The sequence below is a fragment of the Argiope bruennichi genome, chromosome 3 (genome assembly GCF_947563725.1).
Source record: "Argiope bruennichi chromosome 3, qqArgBrue1.1, whole genome shotgun sequence".
NCBI classification, from domain to species: Eukaryota; Metazoa; Arthropoda; class Arachnida; order Araneae; family Araneidae; genus Argiope; species Argiope bruennichi.
In genome coordinates, this window is record NC_079153.1 from 20,261,787 (window position 1) to 20,285,979 (window position 24,193).

At 32.1% G+C, this 24,193-nt stretch overlaps 1 protein-coding gene across 4 annotated transcripts in view; it reads right to left on the minus strand.

The window, feature by feature from the left end:
- The window catches only part of LOC129962695 (H(+)/Cl(-) exchange transporter 5-like), an 89,674-nt gene that overhangs the window by 44,151 nt on the left and 21,330 nt on the right, over positions 1-24,193 (minus strand). For 3 of the 4 annotated variants that reach the window (XM_056076619.1, XM_056076620.1, XM_056076617.1), the window contains 3 exons: positions 9,615-9,840; positions 8,236-8,463; positions 3,896-4,041 (listed from right to left, as the gene is read on the minus strand). In XM_056076619.1, the coding sequence (XP_055932594.1) occupies positions 3,896-4,041; positions 8,236-8,463; positions 9,615-9,840 (600 nt within the window). Of the gene's footprint in view, positions 1-3,895; positions 4,042-8,235; positions 8,464-9,614; positions 9,841-13,737; positions 13,895-24,193 lie in introns of those variants that run through there. The other variant, XM_056076621.1, reaches the window with a different exon arrangement.

The following is a 24,193-nucleotide window of genomic DNA, read 5'->3' on the forward strand; positions in this document are numbered from 1 at the left end:
ATGGAGATGCTTCTCACATGTAGAGTGATACTGCCTTTCAAGCCTATCAAGGTTACCAGAAATCCTTGATAAACAAGATTTTTTAAGTATCCCCAAAGCCAAAAATCACAGAGATTAAGATATGTAGAACGAGATGGTTAGGTTTCCGGAAACACGCGACTTATTACTCTTATCATTAGTAAAATGTTGCCGAAGAAACTGTTGTACACCGAATCCAGTATGTGGAAGTGCTCATCTTGCATAAAGGTAATTGAATCAAGACATTGGCACTGTTGCACTTGAGGTACAACAAAATTTTTCACCTTTTTTTGGGTATCTTCTGGCCTATTGAGTAAATTCTCAAGTCGACGAAACTCTCGAAGGGCAGCTGTAGCATTTCCATCGTTTTCATAAAACAGATTCACAAGCAAAGCGCGAAGCTATAGCTGATAAGAATGAAATTTTCCCAGCTTTATCCCGTTTTATGTCCAGAACAGTAACTGCAGAACAAGGGTTTATACAAATTTTTGTGCTTGCTGTGCAAAATTGCAGTTACAAAGACAGTTTAAGTTTCTTCACTTTTTTATCTACTTTTTTTCCATATCTTGAATAGAAATTAGAAAGGGAAACCTTCATATCACATGTTTTTTGTGGGATTATTTGTATCTTTTCAGCATATTTTCTGTTGTACACACCGCCATCTATCGATGGAATTTCTAGAACTAATTTTTTTTCCATGTAATCCGTTTCCGAATGTCTTGAATAGTATGTTCAACAATTTTGGAACATTTACACTGAGTAGCTCGCTGTATAGAGAGCTCAGAGTACGGATATTTTAATTTTGACTACCTGGTTTATTATTATTTATAAAATTATTATTTTTATTACAAATTAATTTATTTGGAAACTAAACTAATGACTATTTTAAGCGATCTTTGAAAAACGTAATGATCTATAAATATCGTAAACAATATAGTATATTTTATGTTTTGAATTAATAAATGAATTTATGGGAGAATTACGAAGGTCTACGTTTTCATACAATTTTATTATTAGTCATATCTTGGTAAATGTTTTCGAATATTACCATTTTTGGCAAAGAAAGTTCCACTCGTCTGCGATCAAAGTTCATTTAGTTATAAAGTTATGCATATATATAGTTTTAAATTTTAAGCCAATCAATAGCTGCCTCGAATAAGTACTGTCTATTTATTTTATTTTCCTCATTAAGCTCATTGAAATGTTCCCTATTTCGGACAGCAAAAATCTTGTATCTTAGGGTTACGAAAATGATTAAGCAATTAGAGAAAGGACCCCACGCATTTACATATCTTGACGTGTAAAATTACTAATTATTCGCAAGAATATAAAGAGCGTCCGCTCTAATTGTGATTCAGCAGCTATTTCTAAAACAATATAGACAGGCATTATTTTCTGTTGAAAAAGTATTTTTATTGATGTAAGATTTGACATTAATATTTAACGTTGTTTGAGTCGATAAATATACAGCTACGTTTAAAACTTTATACAGCCACTCTATCTTATCGATCATATTTAAGAAAATGACTCCTGTGATAGTAAAATTAAATTAAAGTTCCACTGTTTTAAAATTTAAACAGACTAAGTCTTGAAATTTCTAAATTCATTAGTTTAAACTAATCAATTGATTCCAATCAATCAAACGCCCGTTGATTGGCATATCTTTATCGAGAAACCCGCTGGAGTAATCTAAAATTGAGCCGTTTATTTTGAAAGTAGGGCAAGTCCATTTTTGAAAAAAAATGGAGATAATGGCAGTTATAGATAAAACGTATTATGATATTTTTATGCGTAAACAATTTAAAGTAAAAAAATTAGATTCTAGTATTTTGGACATGGAAGTTTCAGCTCTTAACAGTATTGAAAATCTGTTTATTTTGAAAGTGGTGCAAGTCCATCTTAGATTGAAATTATTTTTGACCGAATATATTACGGCAAAATTTAGCTCCGGTTGCTGTATTGTGAAACAAATGTGGCCGTTTGATATTGTTACGAACCTGTGATGCTGCTTCCCAGCATGGTTGGTTCCATAGGAGGTCCCAAAGCTTGGCGGCAAACGTGGCGACCATTTGGCGACTTGGCGACGAATTTGGCGACTTTGGCACCAAAATAGATTATACCCGAAACATCGAGAATTTTCCCGACCGTCCAGTAGGAACCGAGTTACGCCTCGAACGTTCCTGATTGTTTGAGAGGCTTCTAGCCCCGCCCCCCTGAGACCTATAAAAGGAGCTGCAGCTGCCGGGGAGTAGTGGTGAATTGAGTCGTGAACCAGTGGAGTCGGAGAGTAGTCGAAAGCGACGGTGAAGAACTGGTCTTCCAGAGATAAGCGGAGCAGCGACGGAGTGAAGCTAGTGCTGAACTAAGCTGTGCGGTACTGTCTGCAGTAGAGTCTGGTTGTATACTGCACGTCTCGGCTGAAGATAATCGTCTTCTGTGCTGTATATAGTTGTCGTCTTTGTGCTATCCTGTGTGTCTTCGTGTAAATAAACGTCGTTGTTTCATTTTCTACTGCCGCCTGCTGATTGAGTGTTCTCCACACCATATCACTCCCACTATCCAAAAGAACCCGGAAATTCCGTAACAATATCATGTCTGAAATCTAGGGTGTTTCTATCTATCTATCTTTGACAATGAAAATCGGTGGTTGAACAGTATTTCATAAGTAATAAATAGTATATCTTAATTTTGTATTTCGATACTAATATTTTTACTTCCAATACCGATTGTTCAGTTCAGTAATAATGGCATTCAATTCATTTAGACATTCAATTTTACTGAACGATCGTGATTTTCGAGTGGTAGAACTGGCAATCCTGAAAACCAGTTCCTTCTATATTCCCCAGGATTACTATAAAGTAATACGAAATTGTCGAAAACATAATAAATGTTTAATATATGAAATGAAACGCGGATATTTCTTTTCAACCCAATCTCTGTTGAAAGCGGTTTTAAAAAGAAATAAAAATACCGATGGAGAAACGGTAAATTGTTTAACTATATGCTGGATCAGATTTACAAGGGATGCACCATACAAAATGTTCTACAAAACTTCTATAGAACGAGATGCTGAATTTAAAATTATCGATTTGCCATCTCAACGAGGAAGACCAAGTAATTTCAGAGATATAAAATTATCTTCTATGTATGAAAAAAAAAAAAGGATCTATCACATCTGAAAAAGGCAAGTACATGATGGATTTATTACCATATATACCTCCTGTTCATCGTGAACATTTTAAAATGTTAAATCTTAAATAAAATTCAATTTAATTATACCTACGTATAAATAGAAAATGTATAATTTCATTGAAATTCTTAATAAAACTGAATTTTTTTTTTGTTATGTTATATTTTTTACACGAATTTACATGATCTGGTACCACAAAATACAAAAAATATATCTATTAATACTTAATAACACTTTTAAATTTATTGAAATGCAAACCTTTAAATATCTTACAACCACAACAAAATGGATTTGATCCATTTTTAAAATAAACGGCTCAATTGTCTAAAACAATGACATTCAAAGCGTCATAATCCGACCAGTTTTAGTTGCCGAAGTGTGGAATTATTTATTATTCAAAAATATTTTAAGAAATTGATTTATAAGCCAGTTGAGTATATAAATATTACGTAATTTTTTCAGTAGTATATTTATTGACTCAAACACCATGAAATTATAATGCATATACTCCATAAAGCATTTTTCTAATCGAAAGGATATGCATATCTGAAAAGGAAATTAGTAACAGCTCTATGATTAGAATGAACACCTTGCACAGTTTGGATTTTGTTCCAAGGGATTATCAAAGTTGCTGTAAAGTAAGCATTTATTAAGACATGCTTTGTTATTGATGGAGCAATTCCTCACCTGGTCGCACTCGTCACCTTCATAGAATGTCTCATTGGAGGACCAGCAGCATTGTTCCTTGTTGAGCCAGAAGGCATCCGGACAAATTCCCTCCTTCAAATCTTTCATCCACCCCTCGCCGATGTCAATAAACCCTGCCACAGACCCTAGGAAGATAAAGCAGCATTTACATTGGGACTATTGCTTTCACATAATTTCGACAAAATCTGACGGGTTATCTATAAAGGACGGACGCATCAGATATAAAGGATTACTAATAATCGGTTATAAAGTTATATAGGTGAGTAGTTATCGGATATAAAGGACCTACTCATGCGCAGGAAGAGAACGTACAGTGCTGTTTCCATTCAGTATTTCCATCGCTCATTGTACAAAGATCTATCAATTCTTGTATTTTCCTTGTGTTCAGATTATCGAGTAGTAACTAGAGTTCCTTTATTTAGGGAAAAGGGAGAATCATGTTGAGTACTAGCATGGCCGACTTCTGCACAGCGAGCAGGCCACTGTCCAGCAACAAGAAGTTTTATAATGGTAAAAAAAAATAATAACGATATAAAGGGTTGGGAATATACAATCGAACAGAAAGATGCATGCATATACCCCGCTTTAATGCACTCTAGTATATTTGCAGAACTAAATGTTAAAATGAAGTCCTTGGTGTTTAAAAGATGCCTATTCTTGTATTAATATACGTTGTATATGCCTCGCTGCTTACTGACGTTCCAATTCTTTAAGGACTCTTGTTAGCAGTTTTCTGCAGGAAATAACCCCTTTGGAGGAATTAAATTTTGCATGTGGAGATGTAATGATGGGGATATTTGGAAAGGCTTTAAGCTATGAAATATGATTTGTCGAAATTGTTTCCTGGATAAGACTTCGATTAGCAAGCAGCCAAATCGAAACTTTTTAATACTTTTAAGGTATACAACTAGGTTGTAAAAATGCTTTTTCCTAAAAAAAATTCGAATTTTTCATGGTTTAAAATAAAGTTCGAACTTCATATATTCTGAAATTATCTTTGTTTCCAATATAAATAAGATCGATCTGTAGATACAGTAGTTTCAGTAATACGCAATAGATAAAAATGAAACCAGAAGGAGTGATATTTCAACCGAAGGAGAATATTTTTCTTTATTTTTACCGTAAAATACACCAAAAATAACATTTGAAATATTTCTAGTAACTCCACTTGCCCAGCCACAATTTACTTATTCCATGAAATTCTGTTAAAAAAAAGTTGGGAAACGTCATTAATTTTCAATGTATCTAGATGAACTAATATGCGAGTATATTTTTGAACGCATTTTCTGAAGAATAAATATTCATAATGTAATAGACCTCGGATTGTAAGATAACTTTATTTAGTTATATTTTACAGACACGTTCAATTTCAAACATAAATAAATTTTAACAAAAAGTAATTAATGACAACGTCAAATTCTCGTATAATATTTTTTTATTAAAATAATTTTATACTTGAGGTCTATTACATTCTAGGTAGTTTGAGAAGTATGTAGGTGAAGCAGAAAGTAAATATTTCCCTTATTTTATAACTTATGATGTTTTTCTTAACACTGAAAATTTTGTTAACATTTCATTAATTAATAATTTTTTCAAAAATTAATGATAATACATATAGATTTTTTTCTACTTGCTATCTTTTAAGTCTATTTTATTTATTTCGCATTATAAATTTTCTATGCATCGTTGTTTTAAAAAAATTGCCTCGAACTAATCGGATACTTTAATTTCACTGATATTACCATTGATGGTCTTCTCAACTAAAAATGGAGGAACAGAATGGAATGATTCATTTGCAGCTACAATTTTTTGACGAGAAGAAAGGTTGAGAAATTTCATATGGTGGAGGAGTGGTACTTAATAATTAACGATGAAGGATTGCCTATAATTTCGTTAGCAAAAACAAATTTCCTAAAAAAAGTACGATTTTCATTCCTGGAAACTTTGTACAAACACTGGGAAAACAGATGCTTGTTTTCTGTTGATGTTACTTTGTGACTTCTGGCACTTTACATGCCCACTGACAGTTATCTGTCAGCGATTTAAGCCGAGTGAGCGTCTCTTGTTTTTTCAGCAGCGCCAACTAGGGCCAAGAGTACGATTTAGCTACTTCCTGCATTCGCTTACAAAGTCACTTCACATTCGCTTACACAACCCCTTTTTACAGGGGGGGGGGCATTCACATACCTTACAGATAGAAAACAGAAGAAGAACAACCATGCCCAAACTAGGACTCGACCCCGGGACACCCAGATCACGGGAAAGACGCACCGCGCTACCCCTTTGCCAGGACGCCGGCGCTAGTCTTCTTCTCGTAAGTTAGAAGCGCGTAGATAAGGTTACGATTTCAATTTGGCGAGTTTTGGTTTTTACACTGCTAATTAATAAGTATCAGAGGAGTTTGGTGAGTTTTGTTGTCTATTGAAGGGACACGGTTTTCGTTAGCCCATACGCCCTTACTAGAAATTTAGACCCAACAGCGCCGCCCTACTGAGCCTAACAAGGGAAAGCAACTACTGGCTTTTGTCAATTGGCGAGTTTTGGTTTTTACACTGCTAATTAATAAGTATCAGAGGAGTTTGGTGAGTTTTGTTGTCTATTGAAGGGACACGGTTTTCGTTAGCCCATACGCCCTTACTAGAAATTTAGACCCAACAGCGCCGCCCTACTGAGTCTAACAAGGGAAAGCAACTACTGGCTTTTGTCATTCTGGTTTCAGCTGCTATCTAGCGTTAGTCGGAATCTATACTTGTTAAGTCATCTCTGGGAAAAATAACCACTATTAACACGAAGCCCAATAGACAGATCTCTTTGTTTGATCCCTAGTAGATTAACCATTCAGGTTATTAGCCACTGGCCCATTATTACATTGTGCACCACTCATTTAATAGGTCGTCAAACACAACCAACATGTGGGAGTTTTGGTTCTTTATGAGATGAAAAAGCAAAAAGAGCGGCATTATTTTCTCATTGAGAGCTCCCTCGCTTGCCATGGAAGGATGGAAGTATAGAATAAAAATAAGGAGACGTAGAGAAGGATAAGATTGAGGATAGAAAAGATTCCTGTGAATCTAGCGATAAGATCCCTGAGGACATATGTATTCCTCACGATAAACCCGAAAAATATCTACTCAGTAATCAAACTTTTCCCCTACTTTTTGCCGCATATCCAGTGTTAAGATTTGGACAACAATTCTCATTTTGATTTCAACAAACTTAGTTGACAGAGAGTTTTTCTTATGTGCTTCCATAGAAAAAAAATAGATATATGTTACATTAAGATTTTATGAAGTCAGTTATGCTCTTCAGACATGCCCTATTCTGTAACCAATTAATAAACCAAGCTATTTCTATAGATAAGCAAAGATTTCTTATGACAGAAGATTCAAGAAAAACGAACAACTTCAAAACTTTGGGCAGAGAAAATAGAAGTTCAGTCCTTTCAGTATAACCTTATTTATATAATTTGTAAAACAAAGTGTAATTTGTTCTATTGTTACTCATTCTACCATGATTTGGGGAAAGGTAACATCTTCGATTAGCCAAAGCAATTTTGAAGCACCTAGATATGAGATGATGTAAAAGTCTACTTTCAGTGGTGGTAAGGTGGTTTGTAGTTCAAACCTCTTCTCTATCAACAAGCAAAACTTGTAACAACTAATATCTTGCTAAAAATACACCAATATACCAGAATTTTGAAAAATGCAGGTTAAATATTTTTAATGGTATAAAGATAGAATTCACGGTCTTTTAAATGGAATGTCATCGGAGATACGAAGTCTTAGGGTGCTATGCCCCTGGTGAGATGCTTAAATATTGTGACTACAGCATTATTGCTTTTCGAAATAAGCACATTTTTAATGAGCTCCTTAACAAGCTCTTTATAACTTTTATTCAAATTATTTTCGAAATAGATATTTAAAGATTTGTTAACTTTTTGTAAAACCCATAAAAGTAGTTCAATCAAATTTTCACCGTATTTATTGCTTGAAAAGTATGCACCTCTTTTAGCACAAAAAGTAACAATATTATTACACAATCTTCAAGACATCGTAAAGCATTTAGAACATCGAGCTACATCGTACGATATTTTAAGCAATAAAAAACCACGCCTGCCTCAGGAAGATGACGTGATCCCTATGGGGCAAAAACAAATAGTTGTCTCATCGGAACAACTATTTGCAATTCCCCAATTACGTGATCCCAATAGTTCACATTAGAAAGAGATTGGGATAACGGCAGAAAGACAGTTATTGTGCGCAGTAGCTGGCCTTGTGTGATTTCATATTTATGTTAGTAGGGGTAATTCGAGTAAATACCTGCTGCCACGCCGACGCAGAAAACACAGAGCCAGCCAGAAAGCTTGTCGTAGTAACTTTTCAGTAGCTCTCGGTAGGATTCTTTCGCTTTCCTCGCGATATACTTCTGGCGGTAAGTGTCCCTGGATAGGTCGCGCTGCCAATCTATGGTGTGGAAGTCGCCGTATTGACCAATGCAGTGGGGCAGTTCGTCCAGCTCTTGGCTGCTTCCTGCGCTTGCTATGCCACCTGAAAAATCAAAGCAGAAGCATAGAATATCGTTTTCAAAACTAATAAAGGAATTCCATAAATTTATCGCTGGCTTAAAAAGTTATTGTTCATTCCAGTATTCTGAGATTACTACTTTTCGACGATTGTAGGTCGTTAAAGGGCGAGACGCGGAAGGAGGAGCACAGTTCCAGAATTCTTATTCCTTCTTTCACCTTGATTTCCGGCCTATTATATTGTATTTGATCCAGTTTTTTTTCCACGTGTATGTGCATATCGTGATGCTTTTGTCCCTGCTATTTTATTTAAATTCAAACTTGCGTATTGATTGCTTATACGGCTAATTCAAGCAACAACAAAAAAAAAACCCTTTCGGGAGTGGAACGAAGAATATTTTACGTAATATGACCGTCGTTAATCTCAAAGTGTAATAAAAATTCAATGACAAATAAAAAAAAGTGTTCCAACATAAAAAATTATTATTATTTTTTTAAATTTTTTTTTTACAAAAAAAAAATGAATTAGTAAATATTAAGAACATAAATTTTCCATTTATTCGTCATAAATGATTGCGTAGGTCTCTTACAGTAAATAAAAATTGCTCTAAAGTATTTTACTGTGAATTACAATTGTGAGGGATGGTATGATTCCTCCACTTAAATGTTCAGAGCTTCAAAAAACGTTACGGCATTTTTAACAAGAACAAGAGTAGATTTATTTTATACAAAAAGAACAAAACAAAAAAGATTAACGGAACAAGTAGAAATAGCTCTTTCGAATTGAAAAGAAGTATAAGTTTTTGCCGGCCAGATTACATAATGGGTAATGAAACAGTAGTACCCACACAATCTTCTTCCAACAATATTATGAATTATCCGGAACTTTTGCGACTCCTAAATTTGCGTCTAGTCCGAGCTCACCTTATTGTTAAATGTAAACATCTCATCCTTCCATCTTTCCTCTCATCTCTATTTCGACTAAATAAACGCATCCTGACGCATGCGCAAAAGCGTGGAAGGTTTTCGAATCCAAGAATAAGTAATACATAAAAATAACAGAAAAAATTTCGATAATAAATATTTATATTCTGAAATCATTAAAAGGACATCTAGAGTCTCTTCATAAAAAGTGGGACGTTACGAAAATTAATGTTTCATATTAAGTATTCTAACCTTTTCCGCAGAAGAGTGCGTCTTCGGTGATGGTTCCAGTCCCGGTGATGTGGATGAATGACCCTTCGCTGCTGTGTCTTCGTTTCATCCATTGCTTGCTCTGCTTTGCGAGTTGGTCATTCGATTCGGCATGTTCCGGTATCTCCCGAAGTTTCCGTAGAGATCTCCGAATGGATTCATACGATCGGCCATGATTAGGGGTCAAAGGATCTTTCTCCATGTTTCGCTAGAAACAATCAATAGAAATGATTATATTTTTCATTATAATTTTATAAATCCCTCGTGCATGAAATACAGAAAAGGAAAATTTTGTAAGGATAAAAAAAAAAATCCATCTTCAGATTTTGATAAATCTCCACATTTCCAAGCCTGAAAATATATTTTTTAAATTAATAGTTTCTTTTGCTGCCCAAATACTCACCCACAAGATTAAAATTATTAAATTAGTAATGCCAATCCAGTTTTTCGAATTACAACGAATCACACTAAACGAATTTTTTCCCCTCATAAACATAGATCGCAATATTTGCAAAGTGGCGAGCTTAGTTCAATTCGCTATGGCATTGGCTATGTTAAAGTTTCATTTTGTCAGATCTTTTGAAAATGCAGAATGGAAGCATCATAAACTTTTGCATAAAGTAAAAATTGGTGAAATCCGTAAATTGCTTGGAGCTGGGAGACTCTTTCGTAGATTTTTTTTCTTTGTAATAAATGCAGAGCGAAGAAATGTCGATATTTCTCTCAAAAAGACAGAGTGGGTAGGAGGGGCAGGTGACTTTCAGTGACGTATCAAGAGAGCATGAAGTTTCATGTAAAATAAAAATGAGAACAACAGTTGGAATCTCGAAACTGGAGCTTTGGGCTTATATTCCACCTTTTTTAAATATATAGAATCCATCTTCCTTTGAAAAAGATTAGCTCAAATTGCAAAGAGGATTAGAGGCAAGGGTCCGAGGTAAACCAAAGCATATCTTAGTTTATGTTCAAATTACTTCAATTACACCAACTTACTGATATTGCTAACGATATAAAGAGATAAAAATTAAAAATTTGTGCATTAAAGCCACTGTCTCCAATGATATTTGTATATTTGATAAATGTAGTGTCATTTTAAGGTGTGCAACGCAAGATCTTGTTGACAAGTAAGGAATAGATTTGATTATTCTTTGTTATAAGTGATTACCTTAGACAATTACTTTTTATACTTACAATTTATTTATGTACTACCGTTGCTGATTCTACCGAAAAAACGTTAAACTTTTAACGTTTCTAATAGGGGTAGGTTTTATCATCTTGTCTCAAATGTTACTTGTATTTTTTTAGACATTTATATTCATTTGCCACTTATTTTGTACAATTATCTTGTTCAACATTATCCACAAACTGTTTCAATCCATACTGTAATTCGCATACAGATAGTATTTTAACAATATAACCTTTGAAAGATCTGTAAGTTCCAAAGAAAGTGCATAAGGCACAACAAGAACAAAAAAAGCAACAAAAGTAAGAGGATTATAGGATGCGAAATAAAAATGTTATTACGAAACTGAAATTTCTTTCCTAACATTGATGACATGACCTTAAATCTCTTTAAAAAATGTATTGCAGCTTCTAAATACTATGACATCTATTTTAACCATTCATCAGGAAACTAAGACAGAATGTTCATAAGTTGCATATGGTGGAATAAGAGATGCTGAAACTTAAGAAAGAAATTCATGCTCTTTTTTTCTGATTATATATATGAAAAGAGGTTTTTGAGTTGTATTAATATGTTATAGCTAGAATATTAAACACAATAATTATTCATTACATATTATGACAAAAAAAACTTAACAGCATTTAGTTAATTAATGCCCATTCCTATATTTTCTAATATATATAAGAAAATCAAAAATATATGCATTATGAAATTTCAATTAAAATTAAAATCTATTTCTGAAAACAAACTAAAAAAGTTAAAGATTATTTCTGAATTAAACTAAAAAAGATACAATTGTATTTAGGAAGCGCTAATGCTCCTACTACTAAAACATAGATGAACTTAACCAAATTAGTAAAAATACCAAGTTACTAATATCAGCAAAAAGAATAAATATAGTGTCAAAAAGGAAGAAATTAAGAATCCGGCTTGTAGACTTTCTCAAAGGTCACCCTCTGTCAGGGATTCCAGGGATAATTGGTTGTGAATGTTTTTTATAGTTTATGATGATGATGATGTCGTGTCCGCGTTACAATGGAAAGAGGGTGCAGTAACATCTGAGGGTAAAGACCCCTGAGCACCCGAGGGCAGAAATCTGACTTCTAGCTCATAGGAAGATGACACTCGCACATTCGCTTGCACAACCCCTTTTTACAGTGGGGCACATTCACATACCTCACAGAAGAACGACCATGCCCAAACCGGGACTCGAACCCGGGACGGGGAAGATGCGCTATCCCTATGGCAGGACGTCGGCTTTTATAGTTTATATTATGTTATTATAATTTTCACTTAAATTGGAGATTGTAATTTATTGTTTTATTTCTGTAAAAAATGGTTTATCTCCAAGGCCTCAATTTCAGGGGATTACTGTTGGCAAAGTTGTCATTACTGTTGGACAAAGTCAGACCCTTCGCAGAAAAAATCCCTTGTTTGGATTCTTGCCTAAGGGTGATCCTTGAGAAAGTCTTCAGGCCGGATTCTTAATTTCTTCCTTTTCGATCATTGATTTCGATCATTTCAATCATTTTCAACCTTTTCGATCATTTCAAGCATTGATTCATACAAAAGGTTAAATAATAAATTGGAATACTTGAAAAAAAATGTGCGTAGAAAAATTATTTGAAATAAATTTTGATACATATATAAAATGAAAAAACTTTTTAATTTAAGCCATACTAGTTTAACTACCTCTAAACTAACATATCTTTAAGCTAATTATAACAAATATGAACGGTTAAAAAATTAATTGTTGCATTAAAACTTAAAATAACTACATCAATTAATTGAAATATAACATCTATATATTTCAATTAATTGATAAAACCTAAAAATCAGCTTCTACCTCAGGTCCGATTTGCCTATTTTTATTTTAGAAGAAAGCTCATGACGCTTGTAATCTGGCATCATATGTCGCTCACCTCTTATTCTCGTTTTCGAGAGAAATTTCGAAATCACTTCTTCACTATATGTTCTCTATGGAAGTGGAGCGAGAGAGGTGACAATCGAGTTCTCCAGTTACAAATACTGACCGATTTCGAATTTTTTTTCATATGAAAAATCATGATCTTATGTCATCAATGGTCACCTGTTCCTCTCCTTTTATCCCCCTTTTTTTTTTCTAAACTCTTGTCATTTTCAGAAATATCTCGATTTTTGAGTATACATCCACAATGTGATTTGTTTTGTCTTTAACTGCATCGAATATTCAAGAGAATTAAGTACACATTTCGGACCTCTTCCCGTTAATTGATTGCAAAAAAAAAAAAAAAAAAAAAAAAAAAACGTAGGCAGATATATGATTTTAATGAAAAGATAACATAACAAATTTCAATTTTCTAGCTTATTGTATTTTTGGGCTTTTACGACAACATGCACATGAACAAATTAATCAAGCTGCTGATTTGGAGATAAAATATATTATTAGATTTTAAGGAGAAAATCAAGTAGAAGACTGGAAAAAATCTTAACGCAATTAAATAAATGAATAAAAATAAATGCCCTATTATTTGATTGACTGCAATTAGCTAAAGTTAATATGTTTACTGAAATAAATATTTGCACTCAAGTTTTTAACAGAGAACAATTTCATTTTTTTAAATTTAAGATTTGACTAATAGCATAAATTTTTATCAGTAATTAGTGAAATAATATAATAAAATAATAAATTAAATACTAAAATAGAATAATAAATTATTGAATCATAAATAAATAAATAATAGTAGATTCCATATTGTCTGGTTTACTCCAATTAAATTAAAGCTAATATTTTTACCGAAATAAATATTTGTTCTCTAGTTTTTATCAGGAAACAATTTCATTTTTTTAAACACAGAATTATTCAAATAGTATAAATTTTTACTAGTAATTAGTGAAAGTACAAATCATTGATTTGTTTCTGTTTCTCAAAGCTAGACTTACCACTTTCCTTGTTTTAGATTTTGAGTTGTTCAATTCTAAATTTATTTCAATGAAAACGATTTTGTTCTTCAGGCACTAAATTCATCAATTCATAAACGCAGACGATATGATACTCCAAAAGACACTTCACAGACAGGTGTCTCTTCCAAGCCACCAGCTGTTGCTGTGTCTTTTCACCCGTTTCCAGATCTGAGAGCAAAAGCGTCGTCCTTCATCAAAGCATAAATGCCAGCTGCCTGTCACCCGTCCACTAGACATGCCTTCTCTTTGATTCAGCAATGAAACGAATTTTAAACATGTAAATCGTTTCTGTGAAAGAAACGAAATTTAGCCTGCATGGGAAGTTGAATATATTTCATTGCTTCCCATCATCAATTCACAGCGCCAGATTCAGCTTGTAGGTAGTAGCGTCATTTGAACAGTATGGGCTATGGAAATATTTAGGGTGGTCCTCACAATTCGAAACTTCACAATTATTAGTTTAAAAAGTATTTGAATATTTTAGATGCCAACAGGGAAAAAAATATCTTTTTGGTATGGAAAATCTGTACAGGTATGATAATTGAGATAAAATATTAATATCAAATTTGATTTTCACCGTTATTTTTTCTGAATGACACTGTTATGAAATATAATATTTCTAGAACAGGATTTTTTCAGGATTCTGTAAAGTTGCGAGAGTAGAAAAGTATACATAGGCATTTTTTGGTCGCCATTTTTTCATACCATAGTCGAATTTTCCAAAGAATATTGCAGAAATAGATTTGGAATTTTTAGTAGTTATTTCAATTAATAAAATATGATTTTTAGCGGAAAGGCAGAAATTGCATCCATATTAAAAATTATTTTTAACGCCTTAATAATTTCGTGTACGAAGTACAGAGAAAGTATAGTAATCGTCAAAAGGTTCGAAATCGAAATTTTAACCAATATTACACGTTTTTGACCTTCCTGAGTGAGAAAAACATATTTTTTCAAAATGTCCGTCCGTCTGTGACATAGATAATTCAAAAACGCTTTGAGATAAATGGAGAAAATTTTGCATACGGAATTTGCACCAAATTTGTTGATTTCTATCAAATTTTGAGCAAAATCTGTCCAGAAAACTCTGTCTGTCCAGCTCTTCGCATACAAATTAACACGAAAAATACAAAATGAAGAGAGCAAGATAGATAAAATTCAATACACAGAATTAACATCTATAGTTTAGACACATATCAAATTTTGAGCCAAATCAAATGAGGGATTGATTGTCTGTCGGTCTGTACTTTTAGAAACACGTAAACGTGATAACTCAAAGACACAATGACTTACATTGATCAAATTTATTATGTGATTTTGTGTCTACAAATATAGTTTTGTGGAAATTTTTTATTTCAATCGGTTGGTGAAAACGCGTCTAAAACACAAATTCGTTTTTCGGATACTCTTAACTGCATGCCAGGAATTAATCGCCAAATAACTCGCCATGTATGTTACGATAGACTCAGTAAAAATGCTAAATTCTCGCCAAAGGTTAATATTTCGTAACTAATGTAAGCTAGTGCTATGCAACGCGTTCTCTGGGTTAATAATTTTACTAGTGCATGTGCGAGAATGTTGGGAAGACCATTTCTTCTGGTTTAAATAACTGCTCATCTAATTAAACTATCTTAACATTTGTTATTAATTTTGGTAACGTTATTTTATTGTATTGATTTTAATAAATATAATTTTTGTAATTTTAATTTATCTTCTCGGCTAACTAACCCTTTACCAATTCGTCCCAACGCTCTACTAAGTGATATGCTGGCTTCCTGGCAAAGGGGTAGCGCGTCTTCCCACAACCCCCGATAGACAAGGCCTCTGCGGCTTTCCGTGACGTCACAACGAGACGGTACACTCCACTCCATTCTCTGCGCGCTAGAGAGTGAAGAGAAATTACTTTTCACTTGTTAATATCATTTCATATACTTCCATATCATGCAATTCAACACACATATATTATAGAATTCATTAATAATTAAAATGCAGCCGCTTTCCACATCACCCTGGAGGTACGGTGCTTGGTATGCATTACCTTTTTTTGCATTAAGTGCAGGGCAGGTTTCCCAGTAGGTGTATCTCCCCTAGATTTAAAACTATTATCTTCATTCACTACATCATTAAAAATTATATCTGTTGCAAAATATTTTTGATTAGAAAATTTCAAAATTTCTTCTTCATATATGGTTCATAAACTTTTAAATTATAATATAAAAAATACATTTGCAATGCTCTTGTTGATTAATTTCAAAACAATTCCATACAATAAGGGTTTTATGAATATTTGCCGTGGCGTCAACTCCAAGAAAGCAATAAAAACAATATTTCACGAAACAGTATTCTATTCGGAAAAATATCCAATAAATCTTTGAAACATTAGAAGAGCTTTCTTATTTAACTATATATTTTATCATTACTTTGTTAGAAATATCTTTACTAAATTTATCAAATTTTCTTTCCTTTCCGGTTTTAGAAGAGCTTTTCAAACTATCATGTAATTATTCACTAATGCATTGACTGCAGACCAGATTACCAATCTATAAACATTTTCCGGTTTATGCCCTGAAATGCCTTTGCCATAATCATGTACTTCTTCTTCATTCACTACATCATTCAAAATTATATCTGTTGCAAAATATTTTTGATTAGGAAATTTCAAAATTTCTTCTTCAGATATGGTACATAAACTTTTAAATTATAATATAAAAAATACATTTGCAATGCTCTTGTTGATTAATTTCAAAACAATTCCATACAATAAGGGTTTTATGAATATTTGCCGTGGCGTCAACTCCAAGAAAGCAATAAAAACAATATTTCACGAAACAGTATTCTATTAAAAAAAATATCCAATAAATCTTTGAAACATTAGAAGAGCTTTCTTATTTAACTATATATTTTATCATTACTTTTTTAGAAATATCTTTACTAAATTTATCAAATTTTCTTTCCTTTCCGGTTTTAGAAGAGCTTTTCAAACTATCATGTAATTATTCACTAATGCATTGACTGCAGACCAGATTGCCAATCTATAAACATTTTCCGGTTTATGCCCTGAAATGCCTTTGCCATAATCATGTACTTCTTCTTCATTCACTACATCATTCAAAATTATATCTGTTGCAAAATATTTTTGATTAGGAAATTTCAAAGTTTCTTATTCACATAAGGTACAGGAGTTCTGAATTATAATCAGAGCCAGCCTTAAATATAAAGGAGATTGGGTGCAAGATACCATTTGGAGCCGCAATTTTTTTTAAAGTAAAAAAAAAAAATTACAAACATTATATATAATGCTATTGCGTGTATATTTGTTAAATGAATTTGTTTTTGCTTTTAATTACTTTAGAAAAATCACCATTTTTTTTTCGATGATTTGTATAGGAAATGCTTGTAAGCTTCTTCACGCCTTGACCAACTACACTTCTTCCTTACTTTTAATTTGCTGAATTTAATTTGAAATTTTTTATATTAGTGATTAAATTGACACATTTTTAAATCTACCTTCTCTCTGTACAATGACAGTATCAATTGCTGTGATATTTTTAATACCCAAATTCTTTAACTTCATCTTCTTTTATTTCGGAATATGATCTTTTTCTTTTTCAAATTCGTGTTTTAAGAAAATTTTCAGAATTCATCAAATTGCATTCTGCCACTTTGGATTCGTCTAAAAATGTGTTGAATTTTGTACTTAAATTTTGAACTTCAGTTTTAATTTTACTGATCAATTTAAAAGCCGAATAAAAAACAACTGTTTTTAGTTGAAATACTTCATTGGTAGTGTTAATTTTGGGCGATATTGAAAACTATAGTATTAAGTATAAAATAAATGGCATTTCTTTAATTGATTCCAATATTTTTACTTCGCATACCGCTGTACTATCTCTATTTACCTCAATAAATTCTTCTAGGACATTACAATTTTTTTCAAACTGTGTATACATTGCATTAACTGAATCCATTCTGGCTTCCCAAAGGGTATAAAAAAGCATATAGAAGTTGTAATATCCAAAAAAAAATTTACAATATATACTGCTGGAAATGGTATCACAAATTAATAAATTTAAAAAGTATGATGTGCAAGACATATAAATTGCATGTGGATTTAGAGCAACTATTCTAAATTGCAAAACTTTGTACTTCCGTTTCGTGTTGCTATCTTTGCCTTACGCCTATCCTCTTCAATTCATAATATTTAAATCCAGCTCACTTAATCTTTTCAACAGAGGTTTTGCTAGTCCTTCTCCAGTCACAATGATTACTTTAATAAACCCTATAAACGATGCATTTATATTTAATCTTTTCTCTGCAATATTTTCGATTGACTGAATTGTTGTCTGTTACTACACATATCACTTTAAAACCAATGTTTTCTAATCCAATAATAATTTTTTTAATGAATGCATGTAAAACGTCTGCTGCTATTTTATTTACAGGAAGATTGTGAACAACATCTTTATATGACGATGAAATACTATTTATCATGAAAGTCACATTACTTGTGGCGGCATTTTCTGAATTGTAACTGAAACCTGATATATTTCCCCCTTTGTAATCAAAGTAGGGTTTGACGTGCATCTCATCTATTTGAAGAATCACATTTTTATCTGCAGATACTATGAATTGTAATTTCTGCTTAATGTACCTTAAGAAATGCAATTCGGTCTGCTCTGACTGAGGGCAAGTGTTGATAGGTATGCATATATTTCTCAAAGTTACAGGATGAGGTAACAAAATATAGCCAGACTTTCTGACAAATTTATATGCATGCGGAGCCATTGAATAAAATAATGAGCAGAATATCATCATTTCAGTGGAGTACCTTTTACTGTGCTCATTTTGAATAATCAAGGCAGATTGCTCTTTAATAAATGCTACAACATTGGTTAAATTTTCTTGGGTTATATTTAAATTATCCATGAAACTATGAATCTGGGAAACAATATCAGAATTCAGCAATGATTTATTTCTCTTCATTTCTGGCAGATGCTCTAATATTTCATTTAAAGTGTTGATATTATTGATTTTTATAGGTAAAGAAGAAATGTTTGGAATATTTGACAAGCTTGTTTTTCCAACAAAAGCTGACACCTCTAATACATCATTTATTACAACAGACAAGGCAATTTCAGGACCAGAACTTACTTCAATATTCACGAATAAAATTTTGTTTTCTTTATGAATGACATTCCAGAAATTTTTCAAATTTACTAAAGAAATGCGCTGTTTTAGTTCTTCCAAATTTTTAAATTCTCTTGTCTCATCGTATTTCTTTTTTTCTGTTATGCTTTCCTGGAGAGCTTTCTTTACATATTGTTGTTCCAATTTCATCTTTTTTATTTCTGGATTTTCCCTATGAAATGTTGAAGATGACATGTAAGCGGCACAATTTGGCATCTGAGATGGAATTGCTCCAATCACTAGTCTCAGATATTTAAGAGGGGCACTTAATAATTTTCCTGACTTCGAATCAAATAGACTCGTTTCTCTTTCAATATCATTTTTTTTTAAATGTAATTCACAGACCTACAGTAAAGGAAATTATTCGTAAATATTGACTTCCTTTAATGTTTAATTTAAATACAGTAAGAAATATACAATATAAAACAATATATAATTATTATTGTTTACTCTCATGCTTTTATCGTTATGTTATATAATAAAATTTAACTATATAAACGTAATTATAGATATAATAGTAAACAAAGAATGTAAATATAATTTTATTTCTGGATTTTCCCCATGAAATGTTGAAGATGACATGTAAGCGGCACAATTTGGCATCTGAGATGGAATTGCTCCAATCACTAGTCTCGGATATTTAAGAGAGGCACTTAATAATTTTCCTGACTTCGAATCAAATAGACTCGTTTCTCTTTCAATATCATTTTTTTTTAAATGTAATTCACAGACCTACAGTAAAGGAAATTATTCGTAACTATTGACTTCCTTTAATGTTTAATTTAAATACAGTAAGAAATATACAACATAAAACAATATATAATTATTATTGTTTACTCTCATGCTTTTATCGTTATGTTATATAATAAAATTTACCTATATAAACGTAATTATAGATATAATAGTAAATAAAGCATGTAAACACAATTACGGCAAATATTATAATTATTATTGACAATAATTACAGACATTATTACCTGTATTACAGTATTTTATAAAATAATTCTTTTCATAATGCACTTGATTAAAAGCACGAATAATAGATATTACTGAGCTGTATTACTGTTAAATTTCTAATGTGAGAATAAATGATTTTTCATTTAGACATGTTAAGCATTAGTTTAAAATAATTAAATAAGCTTACCCTACTATGCTGCGTCGGATAAAATCCTTCACGATGTATGGCACTTAACCACTTCTTTTTAAGCTCTTCATTTTTAGGAAAGGCAAAAACACTTACTCTTGGGCCATTCCTGTAATTCCCATTACAGTTTGGAACACAACAGATCAAAGGCATTTCTATTCCTTATTTTTAGTAATCCAAATGATTTTTTTTGCAAGTAAGAAATGGCGCTTCCTGTCTACTCAAACACAGGAGGGCCACTGGCTAAAACATGGCGTGGGTGGAAAAGAGTTCGTTTCTTATCAGTAAACTTGAAGAGGGTGAAATTCCTCCCTCGGTCCCCCAATTCGCACCCACTCGTGTAACCTCTCGGAGCTACGTCATTACTTTCTGTGACGTAAGTTTTCCGGCCTTCTCTAACGGGGGTCGTGGCACAACCCCTTTTAAAAGGAGGGCACATTCACACATCTCACAGATAGAAAAACGGAAGAACAACCATGCCCAAACCGGAATTCGAACCCAGGACGCCCAGATCACGGGGAAGACCACGACCCCCGTTAGAGAAGGCCGGAAAACTTACGTCACAGAAAGTAATGACGTAGCTCCGAGAGGTTACACGAGTGGGTGCGAATTGGGGGACCGAGGGAGGAATTTCACCCTCTTCAAGTTTACTGATAAGAAACGAACTCTTTTCCACCCACGCCATGTTTTAGCCAGTGGCCCTCCTGTGTTTGAGTAGACAGGAAGCGCCATTTCTTACTTGCAAAAAAAATCATTTGGATTACTAAAAATAAGGAATAGAAATGCCTTTGATCTGTTGTGTTCCAAACTGTAATGGGAATTACAGGAATGGCCCAAGAGTAAGTGTTTTTGCCTTTCCTAAAAATGAAGAGCTTAAAAAGAAGTGGTTAAGTGCCATACATCGTGAAGGATTTTATCCGACGCAGCATAGTAGGGTAAGCTTATTTAATTATTTTAAACTAATGCTTAACGTTTCTAAATGAAAAATCATTTATTCTCACATTAGAAATTTAACAGTAATACAGCTCAGTAATATCTATTATTCGTGCTTTTAATCAAGTGCATTATGAAAAGAATTATTTTATAAAATACTGTAATACAGGTAATAATGTCTGTAATTATTGTCAATAATAATTATAATATTTGCCGTAATTGTGTTTACATGCTTTATTTACTATTATATCTATAATTACGTTTATATAGGTAAATTTTATTATATAACATAACGATAAAAGCATGAGAGTAAACAATAATAATTATATATTGTTTTATGTTGTATATTTCTTACTGTATTTAAATTAAACATTAAAGGAAGTCAATAGTTACGAATAATTTCCTTTACTGTAGGTCTGTGAATTACATTTAAAAAAAATGATATTGAAAGAGAAACGAGTCTATTTGATTCGAAGTCAGGAAAATTATTAAGTGCCTCTCTTAAATATCCGAGACTAGTGATTGGAGCAATTCCATCTCAGATGCCAAATTGTGCCGCTTACATGTCATCTTCAACATTTCATGGGGAAAATCCAGAAATAAAATTATATTTACATTCTTTGTTTACTATTATATCTATAATTACGTTTATATAGTTAAATTTTATTATATAACATAACGATAAAAGCATGAGAGTAAACAATAATAATTATATATTGTTTTATATTGTATATTTCTTACTGTATTTAAATTAAACATTAAAGGAAGTCAATAGTTACGAATAATTTCCTTTACTGTAGGTCTGTGAATTACATTTAAAAAAAAAATGATATTGAAAGAGAAACGAGTCTATTTGATTCGAAGTCAGGAAAATTATTAAGTGCCCCTCTTAAATATCTGAGACTAGTGATTGGAGCAATTCCATCTCAGATGCCAAATTGTGCCGCTTACATGTCATCTTCAACATTTCATAGGGAAAATCCAGAAATAAAAAAGATGAAATTGGAACAACAATATGTAAAGAAAGCTCTCCAGGAAAGCATAACAGAAAAAAAGAAATACGATGAGACAAGAGAATTTAAAAATTTGGAAGAACTAAAACAGCGCATTTCTTTAGTAAATTTGAAAAATTTCTGGAATGTCATTCATAAAGAAAACAAAATTTTATTCGTGAATATTGAAGTAAGTTCTGGTCCTGAAATTGCCTTGTCTGTTGTAATAAATGATGTATTAGAGGTGTCAGCTTTTGTTGGAAAAACAAGCTTGTCAAATATTCCAAACATTTCTTCTTTACCTATAAAAATCAATAATATCAACACTTTAAATGAAATATTAGAGCATCTGCCAGAAATGAAGAGAAATAAATCATTGCTGAATTCTGATATTGTTTCCCAGATTCATAGTTTCATGGATAATTTAAATATAACCCAAGAAAATTTAACCAATGTTGTAGCATTTATTAAAGAGCAATCTGCCTTGATTATTCAAAATGAGCACAGTAAAAGGTACTCCACTGAAATGATGATATTCTGCTCATTATTTTATTCAATGGCTCCGCATGCATATAAATTTGTCAGAAAGTCTGGCTATATTTTGTTACCTCATCCTGTAACTTTGAGAAATATATGCATACCTATCAACACTTGCCCTCAGTCAGAGCAGACCGAATTGCATTTCTTAAGGTACATTAAGCAGAAATTACAATTCATAGTATCTGCAGATAAAAATGTGATTCTTCAAATAGATGAGATGCACGTCAAACCCTACTTTGATTACAAAGGGGGAAATATATCAGGTTTCAGTTACAATTCAGAAAATGCCGCCACAAGTAATGTGACTTTCATGATAAATAGTATTTCATCGTCATATAAAGATGTTGTTCACAATCTTCCTGTAAATAAAATAGCAGCAGACGTTTTACATGCATTCATTAAAAAAATTATTATTGGATTAGAAAACATTGGTTTTAAAGTGATATGTGTAGTAACAGACAACAATTCAGTCAATCGAAAATATTGCAGAGAAAAGATTAAATATAAATGCATCGTTTATAGGGTTTATTAAAGTAATCATTGTGACTGGAGAAGGACTAGCAAAACCTCTGTTGAAAAGATTAAGTGAGCTGGATTTAAATATTATGAATTGAAGAGGATAGGCGTAAGGCAAAGATAGCAACACGAAACGGAAGTACAAAGTTTTGCAATTTAGAATAGTTGCTCTAAATCCACATGCAATTTATATGTCTTGCACATCATACTTTTTAAATTTATTAATTTGTGATACCATTTCCAGCAGTATATATTGTAAATTTTTTTTTGGATATTACAACTTCTATATGCTTTTTTATACCCTTTGGGAAGCCAGAATGGATTCAGTTAATGCAATGTATACACAGTTTGAAAAAAATTGTAATGTCCTAGAAGAATTTATTGAGGTAAATAGAGATAGTACAGCGGTATGCGAAGTAAAAATATTGGAATCAATTAAAGAAATGCCATTTATTTTATACTTAATACTATAGTTTTCAATATCGCCCAAAATTAACACTACCAATGAAGTATTTCAACTAAAAACAGTTGTTTTTTATTCGGCTTTTAAATTGATCAGTAAAATTAAAACTGAAGTTCAAAATTTAAGTACAAAATTCAACACATTTTTAGACGAATCCAAAGTGGCAGAATGCAATTTGATGAATTCTGAAAATTTTCTTAAAACACGAATTTGAAAAAGAAAAAGATCATATTCCGAAATAAAAGAAGATGAAGTTAAAGAATTTGGGTATTAAAAATATCACAGCAATTGATACTGTCATTGTACAGAGAGAAGGTAGATTTAAAAATGTGTCAATTTAATCACTAATATAAAAAATTTCAAATTAAATTCAGCAAATTAAAAGTAAGGAAGAAGTGTAGTTGGTCAAGGCGTGAAGAAGCTTACAAGCATTTCCTATACAAATCATCGAAAAAAAAATGGTGATTTTTCTAAAGTAATTAAAAGCAAAAACAAATTCATTTAACAAATATACACGCAATAGCATTATATATAATGTTTGTAATTTTTTTTTTTTACTTTAAAAAAAATTGCGGCTCCAAATGGTATCTTGCACCCAATCTCCTTTATATTTAAGGCTGGCTCTGATTATAATTCAGAACTCCTGTACCTTATGTGAAT